Source organism: Chaetodon trifascialis, chromosome 6 (assembly GCF_039877785.1).
Source record: "Chaetodon trifascialis isolate fChaTrf1 chromosome 6, fChaTrf1.hap1, whole genome shotgun sequence".
NCBI classification, from domain to species: domain Eukaryota; kingdom Metazoa; phylum Chordata; class Actinopteri; order Chaetodontiformes; family Chaetodontidae; genus Chaetodon; species Chaetodon trifascialis.
In genome coordinates this window covers 20,287,847-20,307,466 of record NC_092061.1, presented here as the reverse complement: position 1 = coordinate 20,307,466, position 19,620 = coordinate 20,287,847, and the positions used below count along the sequence as shown (strand labels likewise).

Below are 19,620 nucleotides of genomic sequence, written 5' to 3'. Positions count from 1 at the left end.
ACGCTGAGTTCATTGAGCTGAATAAACAAAAAGGAGGCGGTATGATGCAGCTAACTTTGCAGGAGATGAAGGAAAGAGGTGAAAAATTTACACCTAATAGTGTGCAGACAACAAAAATCAAAGAGAGGATGTCCCGTGTCACTTTTAGGTTTAACTGCACGCTGGCTGGATGAGAGTTATACGCCACACAGTGCAATGCTCAATGCTACAAACTTCCGTGGGTCACACAGCAGCGACGCGATCACAGCTACCCTGAAGGAAGTGTTTGACGAGTGGCAAATTCCGTTGAGTAAAATCAGCGTGATTTGGGACGTGAGTCAACGTGTATATATATATATATATATATATAGTATAGCACGACATAGGCATGGTGGTGCAGCAGGTAGTGTGGGTGCCTCACAACAAGAATATCACTGGTTCAATCCCTGGGTCGGGGGCCTTTCTGTGTGAAATGTTCTGTGTGAAGTGCATGTTCTTCCCGTGCTTGCGTGGGTTCTCTCTGGGCACTCCGGCTTTCTCCCACAAACCAAAAACATGCTCATTAGGTTAATTGGTGACTCCAAATTGTTAGGTGTGAGTGTGAGCGTGAATGGTTGCCTGCAATCGACTGGCGACCGGTCCAGGGTGTACCCCACCTCTCGCCCGTTGACAGCTGGGATAGGCACCTACCAGTAAGATAGATGTTCATGTGGAAGGTGATCATTCTCTGGTTTAAGGGATGCAAAGCAGTGATATCAGCTCTTTTGGTATTTGGTTGAAATGAAACCCTGCTTTTGAGCTGTTGGGTCATGACGCCACTTACTGTACTCACAAATCTCTAGATTAGAGGTTTGAGGAGTGAGGTTTTAATCAGACGGTCACACCTGCTGTGCTGTCTGACTTGTTTATTACAAACTGCAACAATTCCTCCTGAGTCACCTAAGTTTATTCATAAGTAGCCATTGTAGTAGACATGTCTACTGCATTCTACATAAAAGATTGCGGTATTTTTTGCCTGTGAGGTATTGTTTGAAAATGAGAACATTTTCTTTATGCTCAGCCGCTTGAAATCAGAAGAAAATTGTAGAGTAATTTATGAGGTGAGATACAGCAGTGTTGTGGGGCAACATACTGATTCGATAAACTGTATGAACATTTCGAAGTGGCCCACAATAAATTATGTCTTGGAGCAGTGGGTGTACATTTTAATTTGAGGAAATTACCATCTATTTTTTGACCAGCATTTAGTTTTTGTCATCTTTTCAGTGATTAACATAGTTTATTCTCTGTTTATGCAGTCTGTCTGTGGCACTGAGCATTAATTGCAGGGTGTGTCTGCGCTGCACTCTGTAGAAAATTCTCCAGTCGATCAAACAATGTGGGCAGCGCCGCATTTTCTTCCACTTCCTCAGATTTTCTGTCAGTGGAATTTCTGTGGTGAAGCTTCCTTTCAACAACTTCAACAGCCACACATACAGTACTACTGTAGGTATTTCTGTATAAGGTAGCCAAACAGTTAATGCTCTGCTTATCAAGCTTTTGCTACTGGAGAGCCATTTTTTTATCAGCAGATGAATCTAAGTCAAATATTCATTCCTTTAAGATCTGTTTCGGTCTCCCATGCCTGAGAAAAATATCTGGCTCTTTAGCTCACTGATGGTTTTCTGTTGTCAACAGCTAGCCGCTAAATTTGTCTGCCTGCTGTTAGCTGCTGATCAGGTTGTGTATAGTTTATCAGAGCTAGGTAGATAAGAGACTGAACCATACACAGTAATGTGATGAAAAACCAAAACAATGAGCTCAAAGAGGCGAACAAACTCTTTTTGTGTGAAAAGTGTTGTTGATGTTATATAAAGAGAACATCCCGTGTGTTTGCACGTGAGGAAAAAAGTATTTAGTGTCAGGTTAACATCTACTTCAGCTGCCATCATCCACCAAAAGCTTTCCTCCGCTCACCTCCCCACTCCTCTCCCTCTCTCTACAACCTCTTCCATCCCCTCCCATAATAGACTATTCATTACTGTTAGACAGCCTAGTAAATGTCATCTCGCCTGGCTGCGCTGTGCACGTCCATGTGTAACTGTATATAACTTATTTATTTTCATAAGTCATCACCACTTAATTATAAATGACGCCGAGGGTCCTGCTGCATGCTGGGATATCCCCCCCCCACAGCTACTGTAGTTGCTGTTTACTGAAGGAATGTGTGTGTGTGTGTGTGTGTGTGTGTGTGTGTGTGTATGTGTGTGTGTGAGAGAGAGAGAGAGAGAGACATAAATCTGTCAGTCACACCTTCCTTATGGAGACCTTTCGTTAAAAGAACAGTCAATAAAATAATATGATAAATAAGAAAAAATAAAATACAAAAAAATAAGGTAAAATAGACCGATAAGGTAGGACTGATATGTTTATTTAAGGGGTGGTCCAAGGCGCAGGTAGGGCAGCAAGAATATAATGTGATTGAATTAAAACCCATTTCCTCTTTTCTGGGATAAAATTTAAAAAGATGTTTCAGCTCCAGATTTTCAGAAGAGTATGATAAAATGACTGTTGTCAGGAAGATATAAATATAATAATTTAATGGGAGAATGTAGATAAATAAATAACATCCTAAAATACTGGATTGATTAAAGAAATAGGTGCAGTAATAAGACACACACACATATATATGTATGTGATAAAAGATCACGCAAACACACATAAATATTGAAGTGTAAAATATATATAGCAAATAAATAGAACAGATAAAAAGTGCTTTAAATAGGGGGTTAAGCACTAAAATAAGTGCTATTAGTTTTAATCTTAAAACACAATATAAGGCGTTCTAAAAATTCAAGCAATCCAGCATACAAATATACAGTAAAATACGTGAAATTAAAATATAAATACATGAATAAATGGGTTAAAATGAGAATTCCTAAGACAAGACAGTCATTAAACATCTCAATTTCATTTTTTTTTTCACAAAAAGGAAGGGGGGGGGGTTGATATTCAATTAAAAGAAAGGGAGAGGGATGTATAGATGGATCCTCGTTAGAATTTTTCATTTAGTCCAGTAGGTTGGATGGTCTTTAGTTGGTGTATCCATCTCCTCTCCGCCGCCAAGGTTAGGTATAGGGTTATGATTAGGCAAGTAGTGGTTATGGTTCGGGTAAGTCTCCAGGAAATGAATGGAAGTCTATGTAATGTAATGTGTGTGTGTGTGTGTGTGTGTGTGTGTGTGTGTGTGTGTGTGTGTGTGTGTGTGTGTGTGTGTGTGTGTGTGTGTGTGTGTGTGTGTGTGTGTGTGTGTGTGTGTGTGTGTGTGCGTGCGTGCGTGCGCAGGCATGTGTGTGCAACCAAGCAATTACGGAGGTCTGCTGAGTACCTCTCAGATATCTTTCATGATAACCCTGGTGGTGTCAAAGGAAACAGATGCCAAATTTAGATGATGGCTCAGTTTTAAATATGTTTTCCCTCCTTCTTTATTTTTGTGTTGTTTTTGCTTTCTTTCCTCACTCGTCCAGTTGCTCTGTTTTCCTAATTTTTTCCTCACCGCTGTTAGCTCAGGCAGTAAATGGGGCTGTCTGCACCCTGCCAGTCCCCTCGTCCCCTTAATCACAGACCTGGCAACCCCCTTAAGTGAATGATGGATTATTCCGGATTAACCCTTTCACCCCTTGTCTCAGAGAAAGATAGGCCACATTTACACTTGGCATTTCATGTGTCTCATTTCAGGGTAAAATCCAGGTGCAATTTCTAAACTTTGATTTACACTGAGATGTATAGTATATGTTGCTTTGGACAGATCCAGCATAACAGTTTACTCTTATTTCCAGTCTATGTGCTAAGATACGCTAACCAGCTGCTGGTGGTAGCTTCATATTCATGGTACAGATATGAGGGCAGTCTGCATCTCCTCATCTAACTCTCTGCAAGACAGTAAATGAGCATATTTACCCAAAAAATCGACCTATTCCTTTAATGTATTTAATCCTTTCCTGAAGTTAGATATTATTTAACTATCTCCCTGTGTGCTTTTAGCAATTGTGTGGCAATCCATCTGTAATGGTTTGTGGTGCCTTTTTCAATTGTCTTTTTCATGGTCTGATAATTTTCTGTTGTGTCTGAGACACATGAAGTGGCAATAAAAGTGACACAGCAAGGGCAGATTGGGAGATTGATGTTTGTTTATGTCTAACATGACCAGTCAAGTCAAAATGAACGTTAAGGTTTACTGAATCACGATCACAATGAACACGTTCTTCAGTTGCGTCTTTTGTCCGGTGTAGCTGGAGTCTGCACAACAGGACTGTACTGGCCCTTAGGCCCCAGGTGCGTGAGCCTGTGTAAGTGTATGAATATAAAGCAGGTCAAGTGCTTCGTCGACCCTCCCTGCATAAATAAGGATGAAGAAATGCGGGGGGCATCTTGTGCTCTGTCAGTTCCTTGTCCCCAGTGATGTTTTATTAGCTTACCGCTGCTCTGCTGTCTTTGCTAAAGCAGGACGAGGTAATCAACAACGAGCTCCAGGGGGATTTTGAGACAGAAATTGGATACTCATAAGCAACACATCTCTGTGCAACAATGTGTGTGCCAAAACACAAGATCGGATGTGCGCTAATAACCCTTTTACTCGTTAATCTTTTTTTTTTTTGGAGTGAAAGTGATTGAGTGCACAAGGTCTCTCCTGGCAATGCCCTGCTTCCCATTCATACATGTCCACACATAAACACTTTCACAGACTCTGTAGTGTCAGTGCACGCTACTGATCACTCTCTATCCATGTGCTCACAGTATTAGAATAGGTAGACTGCTGCCTTTCAGGCAAGATATACTAAAGGTATCATGTCTGTTTGACTGGGCCATTATCAGGCTTATATTGCTTAGTCTGATCCTGGCTTTGCCTTGAATCAGCACATCTCACAAAAGACATCTGCATTGTTTAAGGGATCCACAGCAACAGTAGTAGTTAATTGTTTTTCCCTTCGTTAGTGAACCAATATCTAAGATTGACCATTTTAGATATTTTACATAATTCTTGATGTATCAACATCAGATGTTTTAGGAGTCATTAGGTAGCACATACATTTCATGAAGATTGATCTGTGCCTTAGCAGAGCAGGGATGAAGTGAAAAAACTGGTGCCTCAACAGAGGTCGCATCTGGAATGATTCCCCTGTGAAACCAGTAGTCAGTGTTGACTGTTTAAAGGAAGTAATTATGTCAAGCTAAATCATGATGGAACGGCATGGACCAAATACATTATAGTATGTTGGTTCTTTAACTTATTAACTACCTGTGTTTTTGCAGACTGTATTTTGCTGAGGAGGATATCAGATTCATTAAGACTTCATTAAGACTCAGAACTTAATGAATCCAGGTATCTTACCAACTTGGAACCACATCCAAACTGGAAACTGAGTACTGGAACCAAACCATGGCTCTAATGTATTCATTTATGCAGCTGAGTGATCACATCCCTCACCTCATCTTCACCCCAAATCCAATAACGCTGGCCTCAGCTCCGCTGGCCCTCTTCAGAAGAAAGTGTTTTGTAAGATTGAGAATGCAGAGATGAAGGACACACAAATACACACACCAGCACTGCTTACATCCTGTCTCATGTACATGTGTCCATCGAAGAGTGGGCTTCTTGTGGCAGGTAATCAAGCAGGGATTAGGTGGTAGGTGGCTCAAACGTCCTCGGTTTCTGATGATCATTGTGAGCTTTGACAGCAAGACACACACACATACACACACACACACACACACACACACACACACACACACACACACGCACACACACACACACACACACACACACACATTTTTACCTCTTAGGAGGGCATCGCATTGACTTTTTCCTTGGAGACTTTATAGAACCTTAAGCGTAACGACTGACTTGCCCTTAGCCTCTTACTAATGAAAAACCTCAAGTCTCAAACCTAAAATTTCAACTTAAATGTCCCTTGTGGCGACCAGCTGTTTGTCCTCATATGGCATGTGACTCCTCATGATGTCCGGCTGAAGTCACTTTTACACATCTGATATGACAGAGGTGTATCAAAAACATGCACTAAAGCAATAAAGCAGGATTTTTGAACAATCTGTACTCTCTTTGTGTCTTAATTTGGGTAAGGTGGCTCAAATATGGCTATATTTTCAACAAGTCCTCCAAATTACATGCCAAAATACATCGTTTAGTTATGTTTTAGTTTCATCTTTGCTCATCAATAATAAAGATTAAATACTGAAAATAAATACTGAAATAAAGACAAGCGTGAATACAAAATAAAACAATGAGTGCAAGGTCAGTAGTTTCAGTAAGAGTGGACAAAAAGTTGATGTGTCCATTAACGTCAAAGTACCTCACAACACCCACATTATGAAATAATGACCTCAGACCCTCAATGAGAACAAGGAGAAACCTCCAGGAAAAAGAGAGGGTGATTATCTTTGCACTAGTCCTTTGTAGATCTTTGTAGAACAACCATAAGAAGCTTTAATATGACTGGAAATGAATATGTCGAGCCTGGATCATTGTGAAAACGAACCAGCATCATAGAAAAGAAGGGAAAGGATCATATAGTTCTCAGTACAGTAATCAGAGTGTGATGAGAAAACGTAATGACACTGGCTTTTTCCTGGTACAAAATGTTCCTTGTTCAGCACTTCCAAATGAGCAAATGACAAATGAGCATTATGGTAAAGTTGTTTAAGGTGCAGTTCATTTCTGTTCATTTCTGTCTTTGATCTCCCAATTTTGTCCTGGGCCACCAAACATGGAGGATTCATAAGCTGAGAAGGGAATTTTCCACCTTTATATTTGTGCTGCGTCTTTACACTTAATAATGACAGTGATTTTTTATTACACAATATTTAGCTTACAGCAGAATAAAAAACTGAATTGTATGAAGAAGAACACTGCTTTCCCTTAAAACAGTTCCTCTTGAGGAAACAGTAAAAAAAGACCTTCTCTCATCTCGTTCATCGCTTTTCTTATTGAACTTGGCTTTTTTGGGGGGGCCATTTTACTCTCCTTTTTTGCTTTTGTAGTGGCATCTCATGTACAGGACAAGACATTCAGAGCACTTTTACGAACTTTTAAAGCTTCATCTACTGTACACGATTTGTAAAAAAAACAAAATGCAGCCCACTTGTTAACCTGCCAGCCCCAGTCATCCCCAGGAGCAGAGAGAGTGCAGGGCCAGAGGGGTTGTTTAGTTCAATATGTTTGTCTGCTCTGCCCGACTCGTTGATTCTTTATCTGACTGAGGTTTGTCTAAGTTGGAATCTACTGCCTCCACAGTGGCTCTGACATACCAGCAGCCTCACTGTGCAGTGTATCGTCCATGGTTCTGTCCGTGGTGCTGAAATAGCAGATGGATCGTAATTGTGCTCTTTTCTCGTATTCCCACCCTTCTTCCAGTTTCATCTTGGATCTACAACACTCTCAAAAATATATACCACAAATACTTAATTCTACAGTATATTGTAGCTCATATACTCTATAGAGCAGTTTCAGTGTGTAGTCATGAGAGCGATGAGAGGATCATAGAGACGTCTCTGTAATGTTTCTCTGATCGTTCAGTAGCGCAAGTGCTGCTGAAATACACCTCCAGACCAAACCACGTCTGGAACAAGAAATGAAAAAAATCAGCGGCTGCTCGTCTCCTAGAAAATACTTTTATAGATAAGTCACTTGCAAGAGCAAATGGCAGCGCAGGCAGGTGCACAGCGCACTTGGTATTTTGGTAAACCGAGGCGTGCAGAGGTGCGCCAGGATTGCTGTTTCGGCGCAGTAAGGGGGAGGTGTCAGCATAATGAGCCGGCGCTCACCCCAGACCTGGTCAACTCTGTGCGCCAGCAGCGCACCGCCAGGCAAGTGGATTTTCGTAAACCGGTGGAGTCGTGCGCTCACGTCGCCAATACCTCACAGTCAGGTTTCCACAGTGTCTGGCATTTCACTGCGATCAGTAATTAGCAACAACCACGATTCAGTGCAACTATATGAGTCAGCACATACAGTCAGACCTAAATTTATATATTTTGATCAGTATCTCATCTGACGACATCGCAAGCGCGTTCGGCACGCGTAATGGTCACTCACCCTGACCGAATGTACACAAGTGAAACAGGGATGCAAACTGATCAATTAACGTTGCTGTGCCAACCAGAAACAGCCGTGGCATCCTACAGAGCATATATACTGCATCTATCTCAGAGCACTGAGAGACAGAGAGAGACAGACACATGGAAAAACGTAAGTGATGATCGTTGTCCGCTATTACCCACGTCATTTCATTCCAAATACAAATGTTATCATAGTAATGCTTAACGTTATCAGCAAAGATGGAGTACATCATTGCTTTGAGGAGGATGAGGAGGAGGCCGAGGATTTACCATCTAAGGACCTCATATTTAGACATCAGAATCAGAATCAGAAATCCTTTATTTATCTCCGAGGGGAAATTGTTTTTGTTGCAGTGCTCCTTACAAGAATAAAATTAGAATAAAATTAGAGAAGAAAGAAAAGAGAGAGAACTATATATATAAAAAGCAAATATAAAAACAAGAGAATATATATATATATATATATATATATATATATATATATATATATATATATATATATATATATATATATATATATATATATATATATATATATATATATATATATATACCACAAAATATAGAACAGAACATAAAACAATATATATATATATACTGAGAAAAAATAAACAGTATATACAAATGGGTGTGCAAAGTAATACAAACGGATGTCATGAGACATGAGTGACGTCAGTCTTCTCCTGGGAGAAGTTTGGGCATCGGACACTTTCCTGCACGGTCTTAGTCATCCTCGAAACTTGCCATGCGCCTCGCCAGCAGCGTATTTAAAGGTGAGGCGAGGAGCTGCTGTGATTGGTGAAGGACGAGATGCGCCGGCAGCACAGTGCACAAAAATACCAAAGTCTGCGCCGCCACGCCCCATCAGCGAAGCGGACCTGACTTTGCGCTGCGCCTGCGCGGAGTCGAAAATAGAGCCCAACATGTTAAAGGTCATAAAAATGTATTTATAATGTGAAAAGAAAATGCCTTGTAAAATGTGCTGAATCAAATAACATTTCTTTAACCAATGAAACGAAGTTAGTGTCAGTTCAAATTATCAACAGATTGAGACCTACATGTTTGATTGTCCTATTTTCCTATTTTTCATTATTGTCTTGCAGGACTTTGGTGAGTCATTGCTCTGATGTTGATTGCCTTTATATCCAACTTACACTCAATACTGTCAAGTTCTGAATAATATATGCTGGTCATAGGGTCGGAGTTCATTGTCTTTGCAGTGGTTGGTGATTTAAAGACAAAAACATTATGTATTGCACAGGCTAAAATTAGCGTCTTGTGGCCATATCCTGCAGCGGTACTGGGGATAATGTTTTTATCTCTTTTATATTAGTTCTAACATTCAGTTCTGCATGAAATCTTCTGTGTGTCTGACTGTTTGTGTTCTTCCGTTATTGTTTGTCCTATGTGGGTATTCTGATTATTTCTCCTCATAGTAGGGATTTTTAGCCTTTGTTATCTCCCCTTCATCTTCTCACGAGCTCAAGAGATACTTCACTTGGTCTAAAAATAACGTTACTGTGTTGTTATGCAGAGATGGAATTTATTTTTTCACCTGTGGTTCAATCAGTGCTTGAGATGGGTCACTGAGGCCTCGGGGTGGTACAAATAGGATAGAACAAAAGAAAAATTACTTGGGCCTTTTTTTCCAGTTAGTTAGGAGATAATATTTTACATTTTTGTTCTCATGAAATTAACTGCTCTATAAGTAAATAACTATTTTATGTTTTTTCTTCTCTTTTTCAGACAAGTTCAACGCCTATGTAACTTTAAAGGTGCAAAATGTGAAAAGTACCACCATCACAGTCCGTGGGGACCAGCCATGTTGGGAACAAGACTTCATGTTGTGAGCATAACCCTTCTGCTCTTCTTACTTCAAAAACTCTTACTTAATGTGTGAACTTTTATCTATCACTGGGAATTTTCAGTGAGTGTCCAGACAATCCTTTTTTGCCATCATTACATTCATAGTCAATCACATCTGGGTGTGCACCCTGCGCAGTGCTGAAAGCTCGCCACCCCAGAACTGGTCAACTCTGTGCGCTAGCGGTGTGCCGCTGGGCAGGTGGATTTTCGTAAACCATAATACCAAAGTCTGCACCACCATGCCCCATCGGTGAAGCGGACCTTGGTTTTGTGCCGTGCCACGCCGGCGGCGGAATCGAAAATAGAGCCCGTAATGTTCATATAGAACAAAAAAATCAAACAAATGCTCTTCTTTTCACATGATGACAATAACACTGTTAAGTATAATACAATGAAAATGCATTTCCATCATGGATTTATGATACAAAGTAGGTGTTGCTGAAGTGAGTTCCAGCTTTGACCACCTCCAGTTTTTTCCTGTAGCCTCATACTTTCTGACTCAGTGGCTCAGTGTCACTTAGACTAGCACCAACAGCACGTTCGGCACCAACCTCTTCAGATGTATTAAGACAAATGCAGAAAGAAATTGAAGCTTTGGAGTGTGTGTCAGTCCTTAGATGAATACTGGTCATGTATCCAGTGCTAGCGGACTTGCTAGCTGGCTTTAATAGTCCTCACTGAAATTGAAAAGGGGCATGAGCCGCCTGTGGGACTCCAGCCCTGCTGGCTGGCACAGGCAACTAAATGGGAATTTGTGGTGGGAGCAGGTAGGATGAAAGTGAAATTACATGGCAAGCTCAGATAAATGGATGAGTCAGTGATAAATCTAATAAATTGTCCAGCCCAGTCTAATTCCATGGGGAGAAGAAGTACAGATGTAGCTCACATAGAAATCCCACTTCACTTTTTATGCTCGTGGAAGTAATGCTGTTTTTTGCATCCGCATCCATAAGGACTTCTTTTGGGGAAACTGTTTTTAGGGTTGGCGTGGTCGCCCGTTTGTGGAGGGACATAGAAACAGCAGATTAGGAGAAAGCACTACAACAGCCTGGCAGACTTAATGTGAGGTGACTTGGCTCAGATGGAGCAATTGTAGAGATCCCACTTATATTACAGTGTTTTATGAACTGCTCCTGTATTTTTGCTCTGCCCTCCAAAGTGAAATTGTGAACAAAAATGATGTTTTGCTCAGTTTTCAGCTTAATGGACTTGTTCAAGTGGTCTCTGAGGTTTGTCTGTGAAACAGAAGTGTCAGTCAGTTGTGTCAGTTGTCTACACATCGAGGTTAAAACTGACATAAATGTATGTTATATGCTAGTATGCTAACCCTTACCTATTAGCTCTAAACACAAAGTACTGCTGAGGTTGATGAGAATCATTAGTTTTTCAGACGTTTGGTCATATACCAAAATATTGGACAATTCAACATTTTGACCTGATGACGGTGCTGGATGAAAAGTGAAGGCGTTGCATCAGTGATTACAGTTCATCCTGAGGGGATGAATGAATGTCTGTACCGAGCTTCATAGCAATCCATCCAATAGCTGTGGAGACGGTCCAGACGTCAACCTCATGGTGGAATTCAGTGGCTCACCAGAGTCATTAGAATTTAATCTCTGGGGACCATGAATGTTTGTACAAACCTTTTGTGTAATCCAGTCGGTTCATCCCTAGACCCATGCTGCCAGCATGAGCAAAAGTTTCAACTAAATTTAGCCCAGTTTTAAGTCTACATTTCTTTGGACTTGCAAATCACCAAATCAGTTTTTATTTGGGGAGGTGGGTTCAATGCATGATGTGGGGGTTTCTCCTATCGCTGCCTGTAAAAAGGTGCACTGTACAGTAGCATATTACAGGCTACAGGTCTCACCTTTCCCTTCTTTTGGTGGTCTGACTGGTTGTAACTGGCTGAGGAGTAGAGAAATACGTTTTCTTTCATATTGGATTTTTGAAGGTGGTTTTACTTTGTGCTGTCATTCTTTTATTCTCTTTTTTTCTTTGCTTTGTCAAGTCAAGCCTGTAACCTGACCTCTAATCTAGCTGGCTGAAGTTATTCTCTGCATGTATTGTTCTGCGCTTCAGTACTGACAGGTCCTGACATGGTGCTTAAGGTACGGAGATAGAAAGTAACTTCTCAAAACTTAACTGGCTAAATACTGCATTATTAACATCTCTTAAACATGACAGCTTAGAGTTTGAATGATTTACTTTTACTTTACTTCTTTATGCTCAATTCCAACTCAGTGACTTTGATGAGTCAGTGGGGTTAGTAGGTACAGTACAATGACAGGGACTTCAGTTTTATATATTATTCATATTATTTTGAAATGTGATGATGTGAAGAGTAACAGCTGGAATGATGGATCCACTGGTTACAGATCAGCTTTCGCTTGATCGTCACGTGTTTTTCCTACATTTCCTGTGTAACCTGTTTTAAGGTAAAGCTGCTTCTGTAGTAGGTAACTACTGGAGAAGCATATTCTAGCATTTTTCCCTTTACTTGGTATGATGAAGGCTGATGAAGAAAGATGAATGGACAAATAAAGGTGAACTTTGTGTCTTTGAGACCCAAAATAGAAAAAAAGTCGTACATGCAAGCTGAGAAAATGATTATGACAGTCTAAAGGGTGTCAATTAAAGGATATGGGATAATTCCACTTCATGATTTAGACTAACAGGATACCTGCAAAACATATGTGTATCTACAACACGTATGTCATTTTTTGCAAAACAGTTTAACATTTAAATAGCCTGTTAAACACTCTTAAGCATTAGATATACACACTAACCTCTGTCTGTCTGTCTGTCTGTCTGTCTGTCTGTCTATCAGACACGCACACACACACACACACACACACACACACACACACACACACACACACACACACACACACACACACACACACACATATACAGCAGTTATGGATTGTACTGTACAACAGACACAGATCTTTCCTGCAGACTGATCCCCCTAGACTTGATTAGAGGGATTGGCGAGACTGACTGTAGAGCCACATGATTATATAAGACTCTCCTCTCTCTCCTCTCCTCTCCTCTCTCTCCTCTCCTCTCCTCTCCTCTCCTCTCCTCTCCTCTCCTCTCCTCTCCTCTCCTCTCCTCTCCTCCATGCTGCTCATAATCTCTGCTATTACCCGATCCTCTATCCAATCCACTCAGACTGTTATTTTCATCATGTCTCTCTTTCAAAAATAACAGCTTCAGACAAAGAATAAATAACACTTGTCTGTTCTTTCCTGTGTGTGTGCTGTTTAAAGAAATACATATGCATGATTTTTAATCTTTTGCAATGAGTAGGTGATTCTGTGTAATTACATCAAGAGCGCAGCTCAAGTAAAATGCCGTCTCATGTGACCATAATGATGAAAGATGTCAGTGATTATATATAAAGGAAACCCCATGGCCTCCTATGCTAAGTAGCCAATTACCTCCTCAGTCTCATTAGCAGCAGTCAGGCTTGATGGGGGGCAGCAGCAGCGTGCTGCGTTGAAGTGCTGTTGTTGGTTTCAAGTAGGAATTGCAACTGAGTTTGATTCCCAGAATGAAAGCTGTCAACAAAAGGAGTGAGACAAACATGTTTGTCACAGTGCCGCCTCAAGTGTGTGCTCAGATGGCGCTTAAAAGTGTTTTTTCAGTGTTTTGCACAAATGGTAGAACAGCATATGTAAGAGAGAAGGTGAAACAAATAAACAATAACAATAATATTTGTGCTGTGTTGTCACATGGTGCCCTTTTTACATCTTTGCTTTTTGCATTAGATTTGCTTTCATTGTTATGACTGTTATGTGCGGTTGAGATGGTGCTTCAAAGCAGGCTATGTGTTTGAGTGCAGGTGTAGAAATGTTAACTAGTAGGTTGAGAAAACCTTTTTTTTCCAAAGTCGAAGACATTGTGATATGAGTCCCGATTTTAGTGGGAACTTTTGCATTTCATTTGCACACACGAAATATACACATATGATGATGATGTGATGTGAACTAAAGAAGCACGTTCCCTACGTCTGGAGAATCTGATCTGCAGCTTCTTTGTCGCACCACTAATCTTCATCTATAATGGATAATGGTATGTTGTGACACATTTTACCTTTATCAAAAAATTGCTTGTCCATGTTGCAGTTTCAATAATATTTCGATTAATTGTTCAGCCCTACTACTAAGTGCCCTTTGCTGTGGTAATTGAGCCCGGCTGTTACTGATACATTTTTTATGTGGGCAGTACTGTAATGCTGAATCTAGAGTCTCTCTAGGTGGCACTTGTTTCTCTTTCTGTGCAGCCACAGCGGTCACCGCTCATGCTGCTTAGCCTTTCATAAAATGGTGTGATCACTTCAGAAACTCCGCTGTCTTCATACCAAATGATTTTTCCAAGAAAAACTGACCAGACACCAGGCCGAAACGATCTCTCCTTCACAGGATATAGAATCAATTACTGTGTTGTTACCATTAGAATAGAAACTGAATAGAAATGTTGCGAATCCTTTCTTCAGAGACCTGCAGGATAAGTCAGTTAAAAGCTTTTAATTGCCCTTAAAACAGAAAATGGTTAAATGGAGGGAAAATGTACAATACTGTGTAAGGTGAAAGAAAAATCACCTGCTGTGCTAATGCACAAAATGTCCAGAATAAGTGCAATAAGAGGCTTTTTTTTAATACCACCATTCTGAAAATGGACTGTTACCTTAGAAACTTCGAAACTGAAAACACAGCTAATGATGATTGGCTGGAAGAGTTAATTGTCCTCTACATACCAGAACTGTAAATACACTGAATGATGAGGTAAGAACTAGGGATGCACCGATCTGCTTTTTTCACCTCCGATACTGATACCGATATCTGAGGTTTAGTAATCGGCCGATACTGATCCAATACCGATACAGAAAAACAGCGCTGAATTACCTAACAAATCGTATTTCTCATTGTGTGGAAAAGACTGGGATCATTCTTCTGTGCATCAGACTTAAACATTTCTTTCCTATTTTTTAAACGGGGACAGGGGTCTGATCTCATGAATGACACATAAATCCGTCCAAATAAAAATATTTATTTAATTCAGCATTTCTTAGTACAGGTGTGTGTGTGCGTGCGCTGTGTCTGTAACCCTCGCCTTGACCCTTCTGCTCAGTGTGTACACACAGAAGCTACCACACATCGGAACAGAAAAAAAGTCGAGAAAAAAAAACAATAAAAAAACAAAGCGGCTCCCACTCCGGCTCCTGGGCAGGAGCCAGCTCTGATCGTTCACTAGAGCCGGTTCTAGGAGCAGTTTGTCTACGACTGACACATCACTAATTCCTCTACCTGTTCCACTGTTATAAAAAATAGCGGCGCAACTTGGTGGGCGTTATCCTGGTAATTTCTCTGCGTGAGAAATACAAGGTGTGGCGTGTGAACGGGTTGAAATGCGTGTGTCTCACGCCCAATGCGTGAGGCTTCAGAGCTTTGTGCTTGTGTTATAACTTGATGTTGTACCACTGCCCCTCGGAACATTGACTGCGCAGGTATTGCAAGTAGTCGTCGAGTTTGTAGGCTGAGGTAGTGTGAAAAAGTTCCAGATAGCTGATCCTTTCGCTCGCTTCATTTTGAAAACAATGTGGTCCACATCACGTGTGCTTCAGCACTGCGTGTCGCTTGCGCATGACGCCACTCACAGCGCCCATAGCATAGCGTTAGACTGAATAGATCAGCCCATTGTCACCAATACCTGATTTAGAATTTTCTTTAATACCGGGACCAATACCGATACCATTATCGGATCGGTGCATCCCTAGTATTAACAAAACATACACAGGACACTAGAGATGCAGAGGATAAGCAAAACAAAAAAACAAAAAACACACAAAAAATAAAAATAAACAGAAACTGGAATTTTTTTTTTTAGTGTTTATTTTCTAAATAAAAAATGCACTTTCAGCAACACCTCTGTAGTGCTCTGTACTCTCTGGGTGCTTTTCATTCCATAAATTGGTCTCCTCGTCTCCTCCACTCACTTCCTCTCCTCGCGTCTTAGCTCCGCCCAGCGAGGACATGAAAGAGGGATACGAGGAGGAGACGTGAGGACGGAGGAAACGAAACTCCGAAATGAAAAATCCTCGCTCCACAGCGTCAGTCCGAAGCGACGTCAATTACTGATGACGTTTGCACAGCTGTAAAAGCTGTAAAACGTGATATTATGGTCAGATCTGCAGTCAGACTGTTCTACTCCTGATTGCTATTGATGAGGTTTCAATTATATGCCGTTAGAGGCATAACAGAGGACGGGTGTGTGGGAGATTAAACCAACAGCCTTGTAGCCTTGCTTTAAAAAACCGTAATATACCAAGAATTTTCATTAATTTCTTGGTGACAGATACAATTGTTAAAAGGACACAGTTGAAACAAGAATCAGGATTACATTTGTGAAGACCTGCTCCCGCCATGATTCAAACGTGTGCCACATACGACACGCCCCTTAAATAATAAAAGACTTCCGCGTAGGCTACACCGGTGTATCCTCACTCTGATCTCCTTCAGAAGCCTCCTCTCTCCTCGCTCCTCACTCCTCGTCTCCTTCAGGTGCATTTAAGCAATTGGAAGATCCTTCATCATGGCGGAGGGGAAATGACTTCCGGGTCGACGAAGGAGAGAGGAGACGAGGAGGCACAATTCAACGTAATGAAAAGCACCCTTCCTCTCTCTCTCTCTGTACTTATTCTGAATGACAAATTCTGCAATGAGTCACCATCGAACATGTTTGATACAAACGGGACTCCAGTCATTGTTGTACAAAAGCTGCAGGGATGCCACCTCCTCACAGCTGGGTGGTGAAGAGGCCCACTGCGGCCCTGCCCGATGTGCCAGACTCTGACTCTTTAACTTAGACCCCTCTGAGAATCAACTGAGGAAACCGCATCTGTACAAGAGCAGGTGGCTTAAGGTTGCAATCCATCCAAGCTGAAGATTCACGTGGTACAGCTGTTGACTTCAGCTGCAAGTTTCTCTAAATCCTTCTTCTTTTCAGTGACCAGTGGTGTGTTCATGAACTAGGGGAGCATGTGAGTGTTCTAAGCTTATTCGAGTGTAGTGCAGGTTTGCTGAGCTTCCTGCATGTGCATGTGTGAAGACACCTGCACCTTGCGTATATCATGCTCTATATGTTGGTCAGGTAGAGGCTTCCTTGTAGTTGTAGGATTAGCTGTGGCATGCTGTCGCTCTGGCCTCGGTGAACATGCTGCAGATTAAAGAGAGAACGGGAGCCCGACAGAGCTGGATGGAGAGTGAAATTTGCTTTTTATTTTCAGTGCGAGTCAGAGATGAGTTTGGACCGAGCCTGGCTTGTGCTCACCCATCCTGCCAGCCCTTTATACTCATGCCCAAAAATAAAGAGAAAGTAGAAAATAGTAACAGTGTCTAGGGCTGCACTCAGAGCTCCTCTCAATCTCTCCCCTGCTGATAACACTCCCTCTTTCTTTCTCTAACCTTTCTGAAATGGTGATTGTTCCAGCTGCAAGCCACCCATTTAGACTGGAGGACTTAACACACACTGCTTTGAAGTACCTCTTCTCAACATGAAGTACATTTTGAGACAAAAGAAAGTGATGGTAGTGTTTAATGAGATACTTCCTGATTGTGCGTATACTGGACATCTAGACAGGGTATTTACGAGAAGTTTTGTGGCCTTACACTGGAATGGATGACATTTTCTGTACACATGCTTCCCACACCTCAGCAGTTTCTTGGCCACTGACTGGCTCACTGAAGAAAGATTAATGACTTTCCTTAAAGCAAACACATAGTATTTGTCAAGGCAGGGGAGAGTATCTCACCCTTAAATCTTGTTAATATTTGCTTTATTTTTTGCACATTAAATATTCTCCATCTGTAGGATGGACACACGCACACATACACACACACACACACTTTTTTCTGATTTGCCTTTGCCTTGGCTCACCTGCCAAGCACCTCAAAATTATACTCCACATATCCAATTCATTATCCTCATTTGGTAGGCGAACAAGTCTCACACTTAGTGTTGGGTTACTGCTGTTTCTCACTAGCTGCAAGTGAGGAAAAGTTTCAGAGATTGCCTGGAACACTTCTGATTGAAGGCCATCAAGGTGAATACACTTCCTCTTTTTAATGAAAATGCTTTTTGCACGAGAAAAGGAAAGTTTAAGTAATTGGAGAATGACAAAAAAGAACCTTTTACCACATTTTCTGTGACAATGAAATGACAAAGCCTGGAGAGTCTCAAACTAAAACTTATTTTGTACAAGCTCCAACAAAATTACCGAAATTCCCACATGCACAGAAGAAATACCAAAATCCACTGGATAGTTCCCAATTAGAAGTTGCTGTTTGACCTTAATCATGTTTGACTTTAAGCCTATAGTATCGTGAGCTGTAATGACCATTGGAAACTCTGGGGTGGTAATTATGGCTTTAGACTTTCTGCCTTTATTTTACAGCAACATAGAGAAAGGCCCCCTGCTGGATGAGAACCAGAGATGTTGCATTTCAGGGTTGCCACCAGTTCACCCCAGCCCTTAAATTTTAGGGGCAGCACACTGTCAGTGAGTGCTTATCTTTGTAAGCCCACATACTATTTGCATCTTTGTCCTTTTTCTTGCACTAATGCTCCAGAAATGCTGAAACAGATTCATTACATTCACTCCCTGAATCCCTGTGATGTGTCTGCTGTTTGTTATGGGCATCAGTCAAATGATGCGATGATCCAAGATGTGGCTGGGTTGTGTTGTTAACATCACTCCAAAACTTTCACTTTGGCAGACCAAACAGTGATCTGGAGGTCGCACTGTTACCTAAATGTTTGCATCATTTTATTGCTCTCTATCTTTTCTTGTCTCATGCTGGAAGCATTTTTCCTGTCATTACTCATTTCCTATTGTTAATCATTTAATCTCATATTGTGTGTATGTAGACAGCCTTCTTCTTGTAAATCAAATCATGCCACTCCGCAGTATGTACCCGCCCATCCTCTGTTTCCTCATTTTCACATTTAGTCCATATCAAATCTGATGGTTTGATACATTGGTGGTCACTGGACAACCGGCTGCAAGTCTGTATGTGTGTGTGTGTGTGTGTGTGTGTGTGTGTGTGTGTGTTTCTGTGTGTGTGTGAGATGGCTGATTGGTGGTTTGGTTGGATCGTGGGATAAAGGGATAAGCAGTTGCATGTTGATCCCTCTACACTCAGGGTCACTAGGCCTCACGTGCTCGTCTCTGCTCATGCATCCTTGGATTCAGTCTCTCTCGGTCTGTCTCAGTTGTTATTTTCTGTCTGTCGCTCTTGTTTTTTATTAACCACAGTCATGACTTGCAGAGCCAGCGAGATGCCTTATGCATTGCCTCGTGTGTTCGCTCTTTCTCATTCTGGCTCTGTTTGTGTGTCCCTCCCAGAACTGCCCTCACATGCCACTAGAGGTCTTTTCACCTGTTTTACAGTATTGTGTCACAGGACATCGGGTTTCTGTCTCCTCATTATCTTCAGATGTCTTGACTGGCATACTTCAGAGATCTCCTTTATAGGGTAACAAGGTGTAACTGTCTAATGCTATAAACTGATATTAAATTCATTCCCTGTGTTCCTTTTCTTTTGAGAGAACATTTTTCCCCTTTCAAGCTATTTATGTTTCTGCATTTTCTTC

The 19,620-nt window shown here is 41.2% G+C and overlaps 1 protein-coding gene across 1 annotated transcript in view; it reads left to right on the top strand.

The window, feature by feature from the left end:
* LOC139332062 (protein unc-13 homolog B-like) overlaps positions 1 to 19,620 on the top strand; it is a 175,880-nt gene that overhangs the window by 20,570 nt on the left and 135,690 nt on the right. The window contains exon 3 of the mRNA XM_070963760.1: positions 9,841 to 9,940. Coding sequence (XP_070819861.1) covers positions 9,841 to 9,940 — 100 coding nt within the window. The remainder of the gene's footprint in view (positions 1 to 9,840; positions 9,941 to 19,620) is intronic.